The sequence below is a fragment of the Tribolium madens genome, unplaced genomic scaffold (assembly GCF_015345945.1).
Source record: "Tribolium madens isolate multiple individuals breed KSU strain unplaced genomic scaffold, Tmad_KSU_1.1 Scaffold_1;HRSCAF=32;Tcas5.2_LG8, whole genome shotgun sequence".
Classification (NCBI taxonomy): domain Eukaryota; kingdom Metazoa; phylum Arthropoda; class Insecta; order Coleoptera; family Tenebrionidae; genus Tribolium; species Tribolium madens.
In genome coordinates, this window is record NW_025400984.1 from 1,276,434 (window position 1) to 1,296,246 (window position 19,813).

Here is a 19,813-nt window from a genome sequence, read left to right on the forward strand (position 1 = left end):
TAGATTAGTGATTTTACTCGTTACCGACTATGCAAATTAAGAAAAAAATTGTTAATAACAATTATTTTGTTGACAATTTATTCATTAGCATAGGTATTTTCTACAATCAAATTTTGTATTAATTAGTTGATAAAAGCGGATGCTATGTTCATGACAACACAATAATTGTAAATAAAATGCTTCAAAACGTTTATTAAAATTTTCCATCAAATAACTATCGAGCGATCAAAATAATCTGTAATCGACTCATCCTTGGATCCGAAAACGTATGTCTGTAAAATGTCAAGTAAAATGTTGAAAGGTAAAATGACATGATCGAAAAGGAGATGATTATAATAACTAAATTTATATTTTACCTTCAAAAAAGAACGGTCCTACTCGTGTTATCACACGTCGGCGACTAAATCTAGCCCATTTTGTCGTTTAACCTTTCGACTTATCATTTTATTTTACGTTTCACGTGCAGTTAGTTCAAAAACAGACATACGTTCTCGGAGGCAAAGATGACTCGATTACAAATTATCTTGATCGCTCGATATTATACAGGGTGCGCCAGAACTCGCGCCCCAGAGAAAATTTTCAAGTAAGGTAAGATACCAGGAACATGAAAAAAATGTTGACATTTACTTTTTGACATTTGACATTTTTTTATATCTATTTAATGATACTTATGATCTTGTATATGTTTTTTTACAATTATTTAGTAAAGGGACAAAAATTTTGCCAATAAAAGCCACAAATAACATTGAACAGAGTTACAATTTAGGATACAGCTTCCTTGTTTCCTCTTTTAATAGCCTATAGCAAAAAAAACTTATTTATTTATTTTTCTAACAGAAATAAATAGAGTCAAAGTGCAAACTTTAAACCCTCATAACTTCGAAATTTTTATAGATAAAACATTTTTTCCATGTTCCTGGTATCTTACCTTATATGGCATTTTTCTCTGGCGCACCCTGTATACATACCTACTTACTCAATATAATAAATAAAATCTAATAACGAAGTATTTTTCAATGTTGACATTAGAATTTATTATAAAAATACAAGGAAATAAAAATTGTGGTCTTTAGTAAATGTAAAAAACAAGGTTTAAATAATTATCATTAATTGCAAGTCAAGTACATAATATGTATGTACGAAAATAAACAAATCATTAAGTATGAAATATCTTACAACTACTGTTATAAATTATTTTAAAGTTTCAAAATGTATTCTAATGGTAATGGTTATTTATGATTACATATTTGATTTATTTGGCTTTAACAGGTTATTTTTTGCACCTTAACACTTACATTTATTTATATTCTCAATCGTCTTGTAAATGTTCAATATTAATTACAAGGGATACATTACCTTCACTTTTTTAACTTTGAAAAATACCTACATCTCATTTTTCACAATCTTTTTTTCTGTATAAAATAGTGGAGCTTCTTGGTTCTAAATTTGTGAGTAGGGTTCAGCTGTAACACATTCTTCTTTTACATAGAAATCAAATGTTTGTGACCCATTTCACTCCAAAAAACGCAGTTGCGACGTTGCAGGTATGGCAATAGAAAAGTCCTGAGGTACCCACACATTTTCCTTGTGCCTTTTTTATCGCAATTCTATCACTTAATTTTCACATTTTTTTTTTAAAGAAATTTGTTACATAGATTCCAATTATTATAATCATGAAACTAAAAATGGTTGGATATTACAAATATTTAAAAAACGTGTAAACATGAATTTTATTTATATATGTATTTTATTTCTATGAAACGATGTAATTTCCATAATCCAAAGTTTAAAGAAATAAACTTATTAATAACAATGACATATGCTTTTGGCTCAATTAGTGTTGTTATTATTAAACGTCCTTGACCATAATGTCAGTCATTTTTCATCATCTCATTAGCTGACATTCTCTCTCCTTCCTGTTTTAGAATAAAACCCTAATACTGTCTTCTTATCTCTAGTGAATTAAGTTGATATTGAAACAAAATAATTGAAAGCTACGAAAAATAAAAGAAAATGAGAGTCATTACAAAGTTTTTGACCTCAAGGCTTGAATAAATTACATTATTATTGTCAGCATAAAAATAAGAAAATAAAAAATCAAAATTTGATTACGGCTGTAGGAAACTAAAAATTTTCAGACAGTTTTTTACTCCACAGTTTGTCGAAAAGCAAGAGTTTTCCTTAAAAATCACTAGTAAATATTTTACGTCCTTGAGTTGCATAATTCTTTCACTTTCTTTCCTTATTGTCAATACAGTTACATCAGTTATGTCATTCGAGTTTTTTGAACTTCTTAGGTAAATGCAATAAAACAAAATATCACAAAAATGTTTTTATCAAAACATAAACTTATCTACAATACAACAATAATAATAAGTATGTTATTAACAACGAAAAAATACATCAAATATTTGTTCCCTGGCCTACAATGTAATACAAAAAATACAATTTTCAATACCTTTACCACTTAAAGAATAAAATAGCACTTAAAAATACTGCTTTTTATCCAAGAAATATGTGCACCCAATAGCAGAAACAAACCCAGCACCAAATATAAGAAGATGCAACAAACACTTTAACGGTACCCCCGGCCACCTCCTTAACAACAAATTCAAAAACTTCAACTTGCCCTCTGTATACGGGGGATACCTCGCAGCCCCCAAAGTTTCCCCCAACAACCCCAAATCTTTATACAAACAACTCTTTTTATGCGAAAACGTATCAAAAGTATACTTCGCATGGTAACATCCCATCCCACTAGAACCCACCCCTCCAAACGGCATATCAGTCGCCATATGCATAATGGTATCGTTGACAAGGACACCTCCAGATGAAGTATTATCAATCAACAAACTCACATCTTTCTTACAATTCGAAAAAATGTAAAAAACTAACGGTTTTTCCCGCGAATTTATAAATTTGACCGCTTCGGAGGCATCATTTACTGTAATAATCGGAAGAATCGGCCCGAAAATCTCTTCCTGCATGATGGGGCTGTTTGGTTGAACGTCAGTCAAAATTGTAGGTTCGATGAAACGATCAGAGGCGTCGAATTTGCCCCCAACTGCCGGTTTGTGCCCCCTGAGTAGGTTAACAAGACGTTGGAATTGTCTCTCATTGATTATGCGCCCCAAATCGGGCGACTCCTTCGGGTCATTACCGAAGTAATCTGCGAGGACTTTTTTCGCACATTCGACGAATTTATCGCGAACATCCCTCGTACAAATCACGTAATCGGGGGCCACACAAGTCTGACCCATATTCACGCATTTGCCCCACAAAATCCGTTTCGTGGCGACTTTAATATCGGCCGTTTTATCCAAATAAACCGGACTTTTGCCCCCCAATTCCAATGTAACAGGAGTCAAATATTTGTTAGCAGCAGAGTGGATGATTTTCCCGACTTGCGAAGACCCCGTGTAAAAAATATAATCAAACCTTTGCTTCAACAATTCGGTGGTTTCAGCAACGCCCCCTTCGTACACTTTGTAACAATCACTGTCAAGGTATTTGGGGATTGTCTCCGCCATGAACTTCGAGCTGGCTGAGGAAACCTCCGATGGCTTGATTACGACGCAATTACCGGCTGCTATGGCCCCCGCAACGGGGAGAAGAGTGAGCTGGATGGGGTAATTCCAGGACCCTATGACCAACACAACTCCATAGGGCTCACTATAGATGCATAGGGAATCCAGCAGATTCACAAAACCCTTAGGAGGGTACTCGGGTTTGGCCCACTTGTACAAATTCGCAATTGTGTTCTTGAGGTCATTGATGAGGTACTCCGTCTCCATCACCACCGACTCATGTTTGCACTTCCGCAAGTCTTTGTGTAAAACTTCGAGCATTTCGGTCATGTTTTCCTCGTACAAGCGAAGCAGGGCTTTGAGTTGTTTCATTCGAAATTGTAAGGGCTTAGTTTTGCCGCTCTCGAATGAGTTGCGCAAATTTTGGACCAATTCCGAAGGGTGGACCATTTTGATTGGAGCTAATTGTAAAAAAAATCAAAATTTGAAACCCTCTAACTAGAGAACTTACTGTTTCGTTCGCTGATGTTTCTAACTTAGTACTTGAACTTTGATTGCAAAGTCGCAAAGTGAAATTATAAAACTAGTTTTGAAGCGAGTTTGAGTAAAAGTGAAAGCGCCAAAATTAAAATTTCAACGAACTAGAAAAAATTTCTCCGCAGGAGGTATTACGTGAGAAATGTGGGTCATACATGTGAAGATTCAGGAAACGATATAATTTGGGAGAAATTGTTTTAATTGGTTTATAATTTATTACAAAAAGATGTGCATTTTCCGGTCGTGTTTAATACTAATCAATATTAAACAAAACTATGCAAATATGTACTAATCAACGAATAAATATGCAAGCAATTAATAAAGTCAATAACTTTTACTTACCGAGTTTTTGTTTAAATAATTTTTCCAACTTTGACACCTCTTGAACTTGACATTTGACAACATGACAATGTAACTTTAATTTAGATGCAACAAAAGCTCAAAAATTAAAGCGGACCTGACAAATGTTGTTACATAAAGCAAACATTTTTGTATTTTTTTTTACTTTAAAAAACATATTTATAAACAAATTTTAATAAACAATTAATTAAAGTTATTTTAGTATTTTAAAAAACAATTGTGTGTAATAAAATTAACTTTTCTCTTTACAACATTTCTTTGGTCCGTTTAATCATCTGTCAAAAATAATCTGTCAGAATGACATTTGTCAATTTCTAAATTAATTTGTTTTTATGTCAAAATTCGCCCCAAATAATCCCAAAAATGAAGGTATTAATTAAAAGCATACGTGGAGGAAGCTGCGTTGTGGATGCCCAAGAAACCACAACAATTCTCGAATTGAAAAAGAAAGTTGCCACTGACATCAACATTCCGGTGGCACAACAGACCATGGTTGTATGTGGGAAGACTTTACAAGACGACAAAACAGTAGGATCCTACCCGAATATCAAAGACGGGGCTAAAATCTACGTCGCTGTGAAAAAACCTGACACACTTAAAGCAGCCCTGACCCGTTTCCTCCGCCAGTACTACTCTGATCAACAATGCTCCGTGATCGTGGACGAGTTCATGAAAGACTTTCAGCATAAAGTAAATAACCTGAGTCTGGATGACTTGGAAAGGATAGCAAAGGCAGACATGGACAATAGTGCATAAACCTAGATTTTGTACCTTTAATTAATAAACTGTATTAAAACTTATAAATTCTCTAAATCATTTGGGATTGGAATTTTATTGTTGATTGCGAATTTCTTCAAAGCTTCAAATCGTTTGCGAATGCTATTCATCTCGTCCCTCATGTGTTTAATATCATCTTGCATGGTTTCCATGTCACGCCATTCTTGTGTCTTTTCTGTTTCAAGTTCGTCTTTCTGTTCAATGCGTTTTATACGACAAGAGGCTGCATATCCACGATTTTTCAAAGTACGTCTTCTCTGTTTCATCCGGACGATGTCTTCCCGAGACAAGCCCCTTAATTTTAGTTGGCGGTTTAAGTCGCGGACGGAAATTGATACCAATTCATCGTCAGAAATGTCAAGAATTGGGCCAGGTGACAATGGAGGCTAAAAATTGGTTGTCAACTGTTGTGTTAGACTAATTTGAGGTTAGACGTCTCACCAATGATTTTCGTTCAGATTTACGGGGTTCCTGAGGCATTGTTAAACTGGAAAAATCAAGTAAATGCGTCGTAAATAAGTGCTAAATAATCCTTCCAAACATACAATGGATGATGTCGATGACAGTTCTTTATTCATGTTTAGTGATTTTTGATTTATTGCTTCTAGATTGCTATGCTTTATCAAAATAGATCAATTTATTACTGTGCGTATAAAATATTCCCCATTTTTTGCTAGGAATGTAATTTAAGATTCAAACATAGTGAAAAATACAATTTTAAAATTTTTAAACGTACAACTAAACTATTTTATTGTCCCACTGTGTTACAATTAATTTCACCAACGTCAAGTTGGCAGCAGTCACGCGGTTTATTTAAAATTTTCAGTGTACAAGTCAAAATTATGGGTACGAGAGACCACCAAGAGTTCAAAAACGCTTTACGCGACATAGCCCAACACGCACACAAATTAGACAGCCCTTTCGGTACAATTTTACATCAATTTTGTATTTTGTTTACAATTGTTTTATAGATCGTGTCCGATGTGCTGAATGGGTTCGAAAGTTAACAGGCCTTCCTGATGATAACCTCGAGGCTGCTAAAATCCGCAACGAATACGCCCAGTTTTTACGAATCCAAGTTTGTAACGGTTTTCTCCACATGCCGTTCCTCACGAAACCCCCTGTGAACCATTTAATCTCCCTCAGCGAACGATTGGGCGACTTGATGTCTAAACAAATCCCAGATTTGCCCAAAGCCGGACCCATCGCACCCATTATCCACCACCGGAGCCCCGACGGACGCGCTTATGTGTCCGCCAAACAGATACCTGGCGGTGTTTTATGCTATTTAGCTGTAAGCCCGGACGGTTTAGGTTAATATATTTATTGAATAAAAAATAATCCAATACAATTTAATCATCAAAACTAATCAACTCAGCGGTTCGCGTTTCGTTTTTTGGCTCTTGTTGCTGTTGCTGCTGCTGCTGCGGAGGCGGTGGGTGGAACCCTGGGGGCGGCATGCCCTGATTCGGGGGCGGAGCTTGCATAGGTATGGGATTCATCATTGGTAGGTTTCCGACAGGTGGAACGCCGTACAATTGTTGATGGAAATGAGATTGTGGTCCGGGAGGACCTTGCGGAATTGGATGAGACGGCATTTGAGGTGGGAGTCCCATCTGGGGAGGGTTTTGAGGTACCATCGGACCGTATTGGTAATTGTGGTAATTGGGAGCGGATTGAGGCGGGGCACTGTTCGGTGGAGGCGGGAATTGGTTGTTCCCCATGTAACCCATCATGTATCTCTGCTTTTGATGTTCTTGTCTCATTTGCATTTCACGTTCCTGTTCCTGGATGCGTTGCAACGCCAACTGTCTTTGGTATTGGAGATACTCTTGTTTTTTCTTTCTCATGATTTCCAGTTTATGTGCCATTTGGAGTTGGCGTTGCCGTTCGGCTTCTTCCGCTTCTCTTCGTAATTTCTCGCGGTGTTCTTCCCTCAAATCGTCAAGAGCCGCTCTAGCATCTTTGACTTGTGTTAGTTTATCTTGGAGACGTTCGTAATGCAATCTGCTGTCGTCGTGTTGTTGGATGTAACGCAAAAGTCTCGAATGCATTGCAGTGATGTTCATGAAAATAGTCTGAACGCTGGTATCATTCGCGATTGAACGGCCACGACTCGAATTGCTTTTCATTCGATTGATGAAAATCTCCACTTGGGATTTTAAAGTAGTGATGAACTCTTCGATGTCGTTATCAACAACACCGTTTTCTTTGTGTTTGGATTTGACGACTTCGGTGACAGGAGCTGTTGCCGAAGTTGGGGCTGAGGGACTAGCGGGTCTTGCCTCTGGTGCCGAATCATTTTGGTTGAGGGATTCCCAGTAAGAGCGATTCAAGTATCTTGCAAGTTCGGGATTTGTCTGCTCGGGTTGAGGAGATGGACTACGTTCGACAGGTGCTAAAAGCGATAAGATTGAATTAAATTCAATTATCTTAAAAAACTTTTCTAAAATCAATTATTGGTACAGTGAATTACGAAAATCTAGTAAATTTATGTTTCTAAAAATGTATAGTACGATAGTAAATTTTGAACTTAGACGTTGGTACCGAAAGCAAATATTCATCAATTCATCAGAAGAGATAAAATTAAAAGAAAACATACATATTATGTTTATAAACAATAGTTTGGATTAGCAAGGTAAGTATGGTTTAGAAATTATTTATTTTTCAACTAACATTACTTTTCACTAGATGTTAATTAATTATCAAATACCAACTTGGCAATAATAAAAACCAATTCAAAATCGCCAATCATTTATTTCACGAATATATTAAGAATGTGAGCAACGGATCATTATGATTCAGGGAGGGCCTTGGAAGTTTTCACGTATGTCTCGCATTAATTTTTAGTAATAGAACTACCCGTAGACTACTTAAGGGTGTCCGCGACCAACGATTCGAGACGTTAGTATATTGAAAACAAGATTACTCTCTCACTGCCTACACAAGCCAACCTCATGGAACCTCAATTGGAAAATGAAAACATCATTGAACTGAGAGAGAGACTTTTGGCAATTCAGGCTCAAGCGGCGCAGAATATAACGAAGAGGCAAGAGTATGACAAAAAACGTTATGATACGATGCATCGAGATGTTCAGTTTAGGGTAGGAGATAAAGTGAAGCTTTTCGTCCCAGTGGGAAAAAAGGGAAAGAGCCCAAAACTCATGTGTAGGTGGTTTGGACCTTATACGGTCATAAAGAGGATAGGAAGTGTAAACTATGAGCTACAAACGGGACGTCAGAAGGGTAAAAGGGAAATAGTACACGTAAGTAGACTGTTAAAGTATAACGATCCTTGCAACAGAATTTCATGTATTATACATCAAAATAAAGGTTTTTTAAATCTACAGGCCGATACGTTGAGATTTTTTTAAAAAAATTCAATGCTTTTAAAAAAAGAACAAAAATGCATAAATGGTGAACTTGAAAACAACTTTACTCAGTCATTTTTCAAGTAATCAATTTCGGTTTTTGTAAGATAATTTAAAAGAATATTCTATAGGCCGATGCGTTGGCCTTTTTTTAAAAAAGTGTTTAGTTTTTGAGATATTGTGATTGATGTAAAAGTCACGATATTTAACGGTAGACCCAAAGATTCGTTTTAGGGTTTTGGTATTTATTACAAAATATTAATTCTTAACGAATTCGACAAACACCATATAATAAAACACTATTGTTTTTAAATTATTAATATATTTTGCCCAAAAGTGCATTCTAGTTGATTGCTTTTACCACTAGAGGCGTTGCCAGTGTCGTTTCTGTGGAGGATCGAGGGTCTCTACTTGCCCTTGTACCAACCCAAGCAAAGGACGGATTATGGTCATCTTTATCATGTAATTAGCATAATAATTTTCAGTTATTATTATTAGAAAACTGGAAGCAGAAACATTTGACGTGAAATGAGAAAACAAGGTAATTTCGTTGGAATTGTACTTCTATCGAATCTCCCGAGTTTAGTAGACCTGACCATTTTTTTTTCGAAAAAATGTGTGCCTTGTGGGGATCTAAGATTATTTATTATCTATGATAGATAGATAAATCTCTTTATTCGTAATCAAAACTACAGAATAGGGTCAAAAACAAGACAAGAAAAAACATACTATAACAATATGAATTTCAATATTTAATTTAAGTCACAGTCCATATATTCCTCCACAGAATAGAAACTTTTGTTAATCAACATTGTCTTTACTTTTTTCTTAAACTATATTTAAGTTCTTGATTCCTTCATTTAATTTATTATACAATTTGGATCCCCAAAAATCGATACCTTGTTGGGTTCTTTTCAAGCGATGGTGAGGAACTATGAGTGAGCCTTTATTTCTAGTATTATATTCATGGTAGATAGAATTAGATTGAAATTCATTTAAATGTTCATGGACATAACACAATCAATTATATATGAACAAACAGGGCAACGTTAAAACTTTTTCTTCTCTAAATGAGTCTCTGCATGTATCCTTAAAACCTAAATTGCACAATACTCTTAATGCTTTTTTCTGAAGTACAAAAACACTGTGCACATCCTGTGAATTTCCCCAAAAAATTATTCCATAATTAATGCTACTATGAAAGTTTGCTATGAGAGTTTTAATAAATAGCAACCAACAATAATCAGACAAAATAATTTATTATACAACAAATTTACACCTATTATTAATTAAACAAATTTCGCCACGATAGTAACTAAATTGACTTATCCGTTCTGAAAAACTATATTTTGGGTATTGAGAACCTAATATAACCATTTTCATACTATTTTATTGGGTCCAGCAAAAACTCAGCTTGTTTCGAAAGCGTATACAAAAAAAATATTACTTTTAAACAAATGCTCGCCAGAAGTCCCAAGTCTCAAACAAATAATTTTTTAGCGGGGCAACTATGAAAAAAAATTATTGAAGAGATCGTTTTTATTTTTTAATTTATCGTTGTTCTTCATAAAAAATGATTCGGCCTATCACAATCTTTTTTTTTTATAAGACATAACTATAAATGTTAGTTAGTGTTACCCATATATGTGGTCAATGGCAAAAAATTGTAATGGAAAACAAGGACACTTTTAAACTAAAAAAACCTAGCTAAAAAAAATCATAAATGCCCCTCCAAAGAATATGAATTTTATAGTGCGCATTGTAAATTTGATATTTAGATGTACGGACACGGAATTTTGGACGATTTGTCATTCGGTTGACATAAAATGTAAAACTGACTTTATGTGCAACTTTTTTTTTGATTTTTGTAGTTTTTATGCTGACAGCTGAATAAAAATGACAAGAATTCAAAATAAAAAAATAATAACTATATAAAAAACGTACTGCAACTGCTGCCTTTATTGTATGTATTAGGAAATCGACGCCAAAAATAAATTTCAACTAAATCTTTCTAAAAGTCCTAAAGTTTTAGATTCAAACGTCAATCATAATGACACTAAAGCGTGGCTTACGTTGATATTTTTTGAACTGACATATCTTGATGTCTAAAATTTTGAGTCCACAATTGCATAAGTTTGTAATTTTTCCGATTGTAAAAATTTTAATTTATGGAATTATATGTCTTGTTACTCCATACAAAAATTTAATTTCTATTGAAAATGGAACCTGTGAGCTTTCTAATTAGTAAATATGTATAACCTATCAAGTAGATAGGAATAATTATGATTAAATTTTTTTTAAGATCCAAAAGTCAAAACAAGAAATTTCTGGAGCGACTTCCACAAATTCAAAGCATAAAAATATTAGCGAACTGATCTTTTACTTTTATTACAATTTATTACTCTTACTAACCCAACCCATGAACGCAGGTAAAGACTGAGTTTGGACCATGCCTGGGGTGTATTACTGGTTGCTTTTGAAAAAGAATAATAAGTACTGAAAACCGACTTGCCCGTTCACTCCCGGACAGCCTTAAGGAATCCACTTTTCTCGGTATGTTAAATTTAGCGTTGTGCAGTTCTCACTTTAAATTAAAATATCTTTAAAACGGTTCATTTCTTCAATTCTCTATCGATTTAAGCAATAAAATATTAGTGTTAAGAGCCCAAAAAAATTAAAAACCACAGAAAATGTGACCTGCAACTGCTGGAACCGGAAACTGAGTAGATGTGTCCAATTTTCGTGATTACTAGTTTAAAACATATGTTCTCGTAAGTAACTATTCCAATTTGGTCAAATGGTTCCCAAGTTATTACAAAAAAAAACAACAAATTTCCATACCCAAAATCCAAAGGCTGTAAAATTCTTATCAGTAGAGATACGACACAAGTTTTTATAAAAATTATTATCATTTTATAGGTCGTTACTGAGGTTCAAATATTGCTTCATATTTATTAATAATTCTTTAGATCATCTAAAGTCCGTTTTTTTTTTTAAATGGAAATTTCAAACAGTCTTAAAGTTGGACCCCTAACAAATTCATTCATGTTAATTTTAATAAAGAAAGTTGGCAGTTCCAATTTTTTATTTAATTAAAAAAATGTCATCAAACATCAGCAAAAAAATCGTCCTAGAAAATTTAGAAATGAAAACACAAAAACGGGGACAAATTGGGTACCGCGAACAGTTTTTGGAAATTTGAAGACGAAAAGTGTGCACGTAGAAGTCAGAAAAAGACTAAAATTTAGACGCAATTTGTAATGCAGGTTTCCTAAACACACCTCTAATTTTTACTAATAAGAGATTGATGAGAATACAACATAAACATCAAAGAGAAAAAACGCAATAAAATTAACTGGTTGCACCGTTTTTGAAGAACGAATTAAAAAAGTAACAATTCTGAAACTAAAGCCGAAGGAGAATTTAGAAAATGCATCAACTTTGAGCTCATTTCAATAAATTACACAAAATTGATTGCCGATCTTCATAAACCCTACTTGTATCTTTCACAAAATAACATTTTTCTATGTAGACACTGTAGTAAGAAGCTCATTTTTGTCCACAACATTGTACTTACTTACAGTGTTGTTCTATCAATATTATTGGCACGGAATTCTGTCTTTGGACATTACGTAATGATGTATGTCCTCAGGTATTCTATTATAAAGGCTTATTACAAAGAGCAAACAAGCATAAAAGTTAAGATTTTCACAACATCACAACATGAAAACAATCATAATTTTTTAACAAAATTTCTAGTGACAAAAACAAAAAAACAAAGAATTGTAGCTAAGGAGATAAGCCCACAATGCAAATATTGAAATAATAATTAAAGCCTGGTCACATGTAATGATTCATATGAAACAAAAATTATGGTTCACACAAATGCTTTTAAAGTGCTGATATTGACTTTTGCATTTGCCACGTAATTCAATTTCAAACAAAATGGCAACATCGCAACAGTATTTTTAACGCAAAATAGTTATATAAATGTTGTTTCTGTATAAAAGAAGAATCTGTGTTATAACTACACCCTCCTGACAAATTTAAAGACAATAATAATTAACTTCATTATTTCAAAAACAAACTATGCGATTGTTGAAAATGTAGCAAAAAGTTTTTCCATTCAAAAATGTTAAAAGCAAGCATGTCAAAGCAACTCTTTTTTTTCTACAAAAAATTTCATTGATAAATAATGAATACCTAAACAAACATGTTCCAATAATACTGTTTACTGTTTTCATTAAATTCAGAGAATTTGAATTTTTGTGAACTGAATATAATTAAAATTTTCTAGTAATCAAATTATTAAAAATAAACAATTTATTATTTCTAGACAGTAAGTTTAGAAATAAAGTACCTTTGTAAGTGTTAACCATTTTGAATTTCTCCTTTTCCTTCGCCTCAGCCTCCGACTGACTAATAGCCAAAGCCAACTGCAACTCCTCCTCCTCCCTCAACTCTTCATCGCTCTTCCTCGGCGGCGTCTGACTCTGCTGAGCCAACGAACTGTTCACATATTCCGGGGGCAATTCGCTCTCCTGTTTGTCCGCTTTACTGCTGATAGGCTTCGTTGCCAGATCATAGCAAGCGTCGCAAACTCTCACCTCTTTCTCAATTCCATACTTGGGCAAAGTGGTGGTTTTCTGACTGCACTGACTGCAGAAAACCTGGCCGCAAGCCCTGCAATGGTGTTTACGCTGAATCAAACTGAATGCGGTCCTGCAGCGGTGGCACACATCGCCGTCGGCCCATTCCGGGGCTGAATCGGCGCTGAACATGGCGTCGGATTCGCGGAAAGTCGGGAATTTGAAACCATCGTTTTTCATCATGATCATGGTGTCTTTCAGAGCCCCGTGTTTGGGGCTTTTGCGGAAAGCGAAATTCCAGGCTTGGATCAATTCTAGGAGCTTCTGGCGGACAGTCTCGTGAGTGGTGGTTTTGGCGAGGTCGTAGAGGGTGTCGCAGAAGGGACGGGTGGTAAGCTCGTCGTGTAAAGGATAACCTAGTTAAAGAAATGTTCAAATTTTTTTAAATTTAAACTTAAGTTAACTTACCGCAGTTTTTCACCATACTTTCAAGCACTAAAAGAGCATACATCGCAGTATGTTGATTCGGAGAGTACAGCTTCTTCTTCACTGCATTTAGGGCATACTTGGGCCTAGAATTTACTTGAATTAGGAAAAAAAATTAAAGATCATTTAGATAACTCACTGTACATCATTCTGACGTATTAAATCGCAAAGTTGAATAATTGATGGCCAATCTGGTTCCATCAATAAATTGCTTGTGGCTTTGTCTAAAAATGAATAAAATTGTGCAATTAAATGAATGTTTTTTGCGTTGTTTTCTTACCCAAAAGCTTGTCAAAGTTGCCTGTAGTACGAAACATCTTCACGCTTTACACTGAAGTTTGCACAAAGAACAATAAATTCGATTAATTGGATATATATTTATTCTATTATTAACACTTATAGTTTTGTCGATAACGAATAGTGAATCATCAATGACATTTCTTTCATAAACAGCTGATTTTGACAACTTGTTTTCAATGCCGGTATAACAGAAATCTATATTAAGTCAAATGGGTCAAATGTAATTCAAAAAATAAAAAAAGTAATTATTATAAATGGACCAAAAAATGTCATTTGGAGCATTGTTGACGCAACTGCTTTCACTCACCACGGAATCACCAATTGAAACCTACCTATTTTTGTTTAAAACTCGAATAAAACTTGTAAAATTTGAAAGCCAAACTTTTAAATTAATTACACAATACAGAGTGAATATAAAGTATGGAACCAAGCGGTTTTATTTTTAGTCATTTGCCTCCAGAAAACAATAATTAATATAAATTATAGTAATATAAAAAATGTGATCGTATTTTCAGAACGAAATTTTGTTTTGTTTTTGAGTTATGCGATTTTTCTTTGTCAAAATGGCAATTTATGTAAAAAGTTTTTTTTTGAAAACATTAAATGTAAAGCAGATAGTTGTAATCCTTACAGCATAGCTTTTATCAGAAAAATGATTTTATAGTGGGTTGCCATTTAAAAAAATTAAATTTTTTGTAGAACTCAAAAACAAAAGAAAACTTGGAAAAAATTTATTCTTGTTAAATCATCACATTTTTATAGTACTTTATCACTCATCAATTAGTTTTTTCAAAAAATAAATAGTTTAAGCAAAAAACGTTTGGTTCCATACTTTTTATTCACCTGGTATGTTTATATCAAAGGAAAACATTAACGGATACAAATTTATATGAAATGTTTTTTTTTTCTAATAAATTCTGGTAACATTCAATTAAACACTGATATCAACACGTACAACAAATACGTTATTTTTTCTGACTTTGTCAGTTAAAATGGTCATAAAAATCAAAATTTCTAGCAAATTTAGTATTTAATTGTTCCCAATTTGACTGTTTTACAAAACTACTATAAACTATAAAGATAACTATATAAAGATTTTTTTTAATAGTTGCTTTACTTTTGTCCGATAGTGTATATACCTACCTAATTTAAAAAACGAAAAAACCTAACCGATGAATTTGATAGATTGTCTCAAAGAAGATTAGGTGATAATTAGAGAACAGATTTTAGAACATATGCTAAAAAAAAGATCCTAAAAAGCAGTAAACACATTAAATAGGGCATTATAATAAAAAAAATTGGTCTTAAAATCCTAGAAAATAAAAATGGTTTTTCTTTTAATTATAATATCTCAGATAATAATATACAGTTGTCTCAAAAGTTACGGATCATAGAAAAATGCCAAGTAAGATAACAGAAAGAAAAACAGAAAAAATGACATTTATTTTTTGACATTTAACCTTCTTTTATCTCCATTTATTGTTACCGATAATCTTGTATATGTGTTTTTTCATAATTATTATAAAAGCATTGTCAATAAAAGTCACAAATAACGTTATACATAGTTACTATTCAGGATACAGCTTCTTTGTTTCCTTTTCTAATAGCCTGCTATAAAAAAAGCATGTAAAATTGTTTTTTAACAGAAATAAATAAAGACAAAGTGCAAAATTTAAACCCCCATATTTACAAAATTTTTATAGATAGAATTTGAATGTATGAGGGTTTAAAGTTTGCACTTTGACCCTATTTTATTTCTGTTGCAAAAATAATTTTACATATTTTTTTGCTGCAAGACAAAACAAGAAAGCTATATCCTAAATTGTTACTATGTTTAACGTTATTTGCAGATTTCATTGGCAACATATTTGTACCTTCACTAAATAATTATAAAAAACATATACAAGATCATCAGTAACATTAAATTGACATAAAAAATATCAAATATCAAAAAATAAATGTCAAAACTTTTTAACATAGAATTTTTAAACATTGTTCCTGGTATCTTATCTTACTGAAAATTTTTCTCTGGGACGCACGTTGTGAAACACCCTGTATAGTTAAAAAGGTTTAAAAATTAATCTTTTGTACTTTAGTAGATGCAAAGTCAAGCCCAAGTTATCGCCAAATCAACTAAATGCGATTGTACCATTGTTGATCTTAAATAGTTTTTTATTACATAGTTTTAATTTTGATAACGATCGTTTTCCACTTACCACAAGGTAAAATTCATAAAACCACTGTGAGATTTAAAGCAAATTCATTTTGCAGAATAAATTTGAGAACTTCAATAGAAAAATTATTTTGTATTAAGTAATTATTTTGTATTGTAATTCGTCCGCAACTTCCAATCCATCGATGTCCTTATCAAAATGCTCTCCAAATTTTTTTAGGTGTTAACTTTCAAGTTTACGAAAATGTTGAAAATGTTGCCGCCCTGTCATGATGCCTGCTCTGGTTCTGACCTTATGTATTTATGTATTTATATTGACTGCAATACTTTTATCGAGCAGTTCGGGTTTTGATTTCTTATCGTAAGTTTGTGAATTACAAGTGTATGAAATAATAAATTAAAATAATAATTTGAAGTTTTTCTTTAGAAAAAAATGATTAATATTGTTACAATTTTAACTTCCATCTTAGTTATAATTGTTTTTGTAACAAAGTTCTTAAAAAAATCGAAACAAAACAATGACTTTTATAAAAATATTCGGGGTCCTCGTGGATTACCAATTTTAGGAAGTGCTTTAGATTTTAAAACTACAAAAGGTAAAAACTCTTAAAATCGATTCAGTTAACTGTGAAACCAATTTTAAGATGTGCTCCAAAATCTGATTAATTACACTAGAGATTATGGCGACATTCTAAGAGCACAAATCGGCCCTTTTCATAGATATATTCTAGTATCCAATTACGACTTTTTAGAGTGTATTTTAAGTAGCTCAAAATTGATTCGTAAATCGCATAATTACAAATTTCTTCATTCTTGGTTGGGTACCGGTTTGCTGACAAGTGATGGTAGGTATTTTGTTCCATAAATCGTATTTATTTCATACTTTTGTAAATAATTTTAGGAGCGAAATGGAAAACTCATAGACGCATTTTAACCCCAGCTTTTCATTTCCAAATTTTAGAACAATTTATTGAAGTTTTTGAAAAATGTGGAAACACACTTCTTGATAAATTACAAAATGAAGTCAATAGGGAAAGTTGTGATATTTATCCTTACGTTACAATGTGCACCCTTGACATAATTTGCGGTGAGTATTTTCTTGTTTTTTATTTTATCATTCATTCAACAAATGCAGAAAGTATAATGGGAATACGTATAAATGCACAAGAGGATAGCACCTCGGATTATGTCCAAAGTGTGAAAAATATGTGTCGGATTGTGGTCGAAAGATCCATTTCTCCTCTTCAGATGTGTCCTTTTATATATCCTTTAACGAAAAATTACTGGACTGAAAAAAAATCCTTAAAAATTTTACATAAACAAACCAATGATGTGATTAATGCCAGACGAAAAGAATTGGAGAGTTCGAAAGAAAATTCTAGTAATGAAGAAGAGAACTTTACAAAAAAGAAAAAACCATTTCTAGATTTGTTATTAGAAACAAAAATTGATAATAGAATGTTGACACAGGAAGAGATAAGAGAAGAAGTAGATACTTTTATGTTTGAGGTAAGTTCCAAACATTTGAAATGAACCAAAAACCGGTCCTAATTCTTAAAATACACTAGTGTTCTTCAGTAAGTGTATAATTTCGATTTTTAGTTTTGTTGTTTAACAACTTTTTTGTACTACTATGCGTTCGTTTAAATTTTTAATCAAAGTGGCCTATACAATGACTTTGAAATTAAGTTATCTTTTGTCTTTGCATTACTCAGTGTTGACAATCTAATTTCAAAGCCACACACGTCACTTTCATCAGAAATTTAATTAAACGCAATTAAATGCAAAACACTTAATTTTTCTAAAGTAGAGGAAAAATGTTAATTTAAACAACAGTTGGTCAAGTCAAAATTCAACCAAAAATATAAAAACAGATAAATGTACCGTGCGATCAAAAAAAAAAAAATAGAGTAGGTGACGATTACTGTTCTACAGTTGGCAACATGTTGGCTGGGAATCTGGCCAAAATTTTCCACACAAACTGAAAGTGAAAATAACCATTCACCGTTTTCGTCTTGTACAGCATTTTTGTAATAACTTACAACAATTAAAATTTTCTGCTCTAAAGTAAACATTATTTCACTCAAAATGAATAAAATGCGAACTTGTCAAAGTTTTCGCTGACATTTGATGTCAAAAATCAGGATTGCCATCTGAAGGACCTTAATCACCGCCTACTCTGATTTTTATTTTTTTTTTGATCGCATGGTACAGTGTTCCATGTAAAAATTTTTTGCAAAATTTTTGTACATAAAAAAAAACAAAAAAATAATTTTTATTAGTACATTGAATATTTATACTGTTAGATGGTTGATACAAAATTTGTAACTTTAGTCAAAACAAACTAATTACAGTAAATAATTTTTTTTGCTTAAACTATTTCTTTAAAAAAAACTAATTGATGAATGGTAAAGTATTATAAAAATGTGACGTTCTTCAAAAATAGACTTTTCGGTTTTTTTTTTTTTTGAGTTTTGAGTAAAATTTTATTATTATTTTTTTTTAATGACAACCCACTATGAAACTAAAACGCCTTTTTACAAAGACTATGATCCAAGCATTACAACTATCTACAGGATGTCCCAGCGAGTTGAAAAAGTACATTAGTGACCTTTAAATGGTAAAATAATAATAGTATATTATGTGACTAGTGCGATAAATTCTACTTTAGACATGAGTTTTATTAGGCACGAGCGAAGCGCAGCGGAGTGAAAATAGGGTGTTCCATTTGATATTTTTAAGTTATATAACTTTCAACAAACTTCTTAATTTATTAATTTTTACAAAAGCAAAACACTAAAAAATTGCTACAGATTTAAATTCTGTACATTCTTCTTTGCAGAAGTAAGAAAAAAATTGTTCTAGCTGTTTTAGTTTTTGTGTAATAAATTTTTTAAAAGTGTATGTTTTCGTCAAAAAACGTCTTATTTCTAAAACTAAGCGAAATCGACTAATAGTCCGGTCAAAATAGACATTTCAAATAACTAAAATTCCGACAGAGCTAAATTTTGGTGGAGATCTTGGGTACACTATTAGGAATAAAGTGTCAAAAGTCCCCATCGATCCTATGTGTGCTAAAAAAGTTATTCGGGGTCAAAGGTCAAAATTTGACGTTTTTTACATTTTTTTCGAAAACGGTAAGTTTTATCAAAAAAGTAGCCCAGACAAAAATTATAGATCTTGAAATTATCTACAAAAATGGACCTTATACTTTTTTTCTAAGAATCACCATTCCTGAGATATCGCGATTCTAAAAGTTGAAGGAGTCACATTCTACATGATATGCACATACAGAGTGCGCCAGAACTCCTGTCTCAAAGACAAATGCCATGTAGGGTAAGGTACTACAAACATGGAAAAATTAAAAAAAAAAATCTATCTATAAAAATTTCAAAGTTAAGAGAGTTTAAATTTTGCACTTTGACTCTATTTATTTCTATAGGAAAAATAAATTTCCAAGTTTTTTTTGCTAAGGCTATTAGAAGCGGAAACAAGGAAGCTGTATACTAAATTGTAACTCTGTTCAATGTTATTTGTGGCTTTTATTGGCAAAAGTTTTGTACCTTTACTAAAAATTGCAAAAAAACATATACAAAATCATCAGTATTATTAAATAGACATAAAAAAATGTCAAATGTCAAAAAACAAATGTCAAAATTTTTTGACGGATAGAATTTTTTAAACATTTTTTTT

General features: G+C 32.5%; 5 protein-coding genes across 9 annotated transcripts in view; 3 read left to right on the forward strand and 2 right to left on the reverse strand.

Annotated features, from left to right (window-relative positions):
• Positions 1–2,319: 2,319 nt before the first annotated feature.
• On the reverse strand, positions 2,320–14,110 carry LOC123004420 (aldehyde dehydrogenase, dimeric NADP-preferring-like). 3 transcript variants are annotated; one of them, XM_044397688.1, is made up of 6 exons: positions 13,928–14,110; positions 13,787–13,871; positions 13,630–13,733; positions 12,933–13,577; positions 6,557–7,599; positions 2,320–3,959 (listed from the first exon to the last, which is right to left on the reverse strand). In XM_044397688.1, exons 1-6 carry the CDS (start codon positions 13,962–13,964, stop codon positions 2,487–2,489), a joined length of 3,387 nt encoding a protein of 1,128 aa, XP_044253623.1. In that variant the 5' UTR covers positions 13,965–14,110; the 3' UTR covers positions 2,320–2,486. The 3 variants fall into 3 exon arrangements, with proteins under 3 accessions (XP_044253623.1, XP_044253622.1, XP_044253621.1); XM_044397687.1 differs by lacking the exons at positions 6,557–7,599; positions 12,933–13,577; positions 13,630–13,733; positions 13,787–13,871; positions 13,928–14,110 and adding an exon at positions 4,407–4,481 and having other exon boundaries at positions 2,320–3,988; XM_044397686.1 differs by lacking the exons at positions 6,557–7,599; positions 12,933–13,577; positions 13,630–13,733; positions 13,787–13,871; positions 13,928–14,110 and adding an exon at positions 4,039–4,200 and having other exon boundaries at positions 2,320–3,988.
• Positions 4,713–5,245, forward strand: LOC123004423 (ubiquitin-like protein 4A). The gene has a single exon (XM_044397692.1). It carries the CDS (start codon positions 4,788–4,790, stop codon positions 5,178–5,180), a length of 393 nt encoding a protein of 130 aa, XP_044253627.1. The 5' UTR covers positions 4,713–4,787; the 3' UTR covers positions 5,181–5,245.
• On the reverse strand, positions 5,178–5,955 carry LOC123004422 (transcription factor MafK). Of its 2 annotated transcripts, XM_044397691.1 has the most exons (3): positions 5,747–5,955; positions 5,643–5,688; positions 5,178–5,587 (listed from the first exon to the last, which is right to left on the reverse strand). In XM_044397691.1, exons 2-3 carry the CDS (start codon positions 5,679–5,681, stop codon positions 5,222–5,224), a joined length of 405 nt encoding a protein of 134 aa, XP_044253626.1. In that variant the 5' UTR covers positions 5,682–5,688; positions 5,747–5,955; the 3' UTR covers positions 5,178–5,221. The 2 variants fall into 2 exon arrangements, with proteins under 2 accessions (XP_044253626.1, XP_044253625.1); XM_044397690.1 differs by having other exon boundaries at positions 5,643–5,944.
• Positions 5,873–6,557, forward strand: LOC123004421. Its single transcript, XM_044397689.1, has 2 exons — positions 5,873–6,125; positions 6,173–6,557. The coding sequence occupies exons 1-2, from the start codon at positions 6,044–6,046 to the stop codon at positions 6,517–6,519; spliced, it is 429 nt and encodes a 142-aa protein (XP_044253624.1). The 5' UTR covers positions 5,873–6,043; the 3' UTR covers positions 6,520–6,557.
• A 2,354-nt stretch (positions 14,111–16,464) lies between the features above and the next one.
• The window catches only part of LOC123016215 (cytochrome P450 4c3-like), a 5,717-nt gene continuing 2,368 nt past the window's right edge, over positions 16,465–19,813 (forward strand). Inside the window, exons 1-5 of one of the 2 annotated variants that reach the window (XM_044416476.1) lie at positions 16,465–16,481; positions 16,548–16,716; positions 16,765–16,965; positions 17,022–17,207; positions 17,256–17,629. In XM_044416476.1, coding sequence (XP_044272411.1) covers positions 16,554–16,716; positions 16,765–16,965; positions 17,022–17,207; positions 17,256–17,629 — 924 coding nt within the window. In that variant the 5' untranslated portion in view covers positions 16,465–16,481; positions 16,548–16,553. Of the gene's footprint in view, positions 16,717–16,764; positions 16,966–17,021; positions 17,208–17,255; positions 17,630–19,813 lie in introns of both variants that reach the window. The other variant, XM_044416477.1, reaches the window with a different exon arrangement.

Bases quoted from the DNA above. Each gene is read 5' to 3' on its own strand.
- LOC123004422 (XM_044397691.1), bottom strand. From the start codon at position 5,681: ATGCCTCAGGAACCCCGTAAATCTGAACGAAAATCATTG. The intron at 5,588-5,642 runs GTGAGACGTCTA...ACCAATTTTTAG, and splicing joins AATCTGAACGAAAATCATTG to CCTCCATTGTCACCTGGCCC.
- LOC123004423 (XM_044397692.1), top strand. From the start codon at position 4,788: ATGAAGGTATTAATTAAAAGCATACGTGGAGGAAGCTGCGTTGTGGAT.
- LOC123004420 (XM_044397688.1), bottom strand. From the start codon at position 13,964: ATGTTTCGTACTACAGGCAACTTTGACAAGCTTTTGG. The intron at 13,872-13,927 runs GTAAGAAAACAA...ATTCATTTTTAG, and splicing joins CAACTTTGACAAGCTTTTGG to ACAAAGCCACAAGCAATTTA. The intron at 7,600-12,932 runs GTACTTTATTTC...TATCGCTTTTAG, and splicing joins AATGGTTAACACTTACAAAG to CACCTGTCGAACGTAGTCCA.
- LOC123004421 (XM_044397689.1), top strand. From the start codon at position 6,044: ATGGGTACGAGAGACCACCAAGAGTTCAAAAACGCTTTACGCGACATA. The intron at 6,126-6,172 runs GTACAATTTTAC...ATTGTTTTATAG, and splicing joins CAAATTAGACAGCCCTTTCG to ATCGTGTCCGATGTGCTGAA.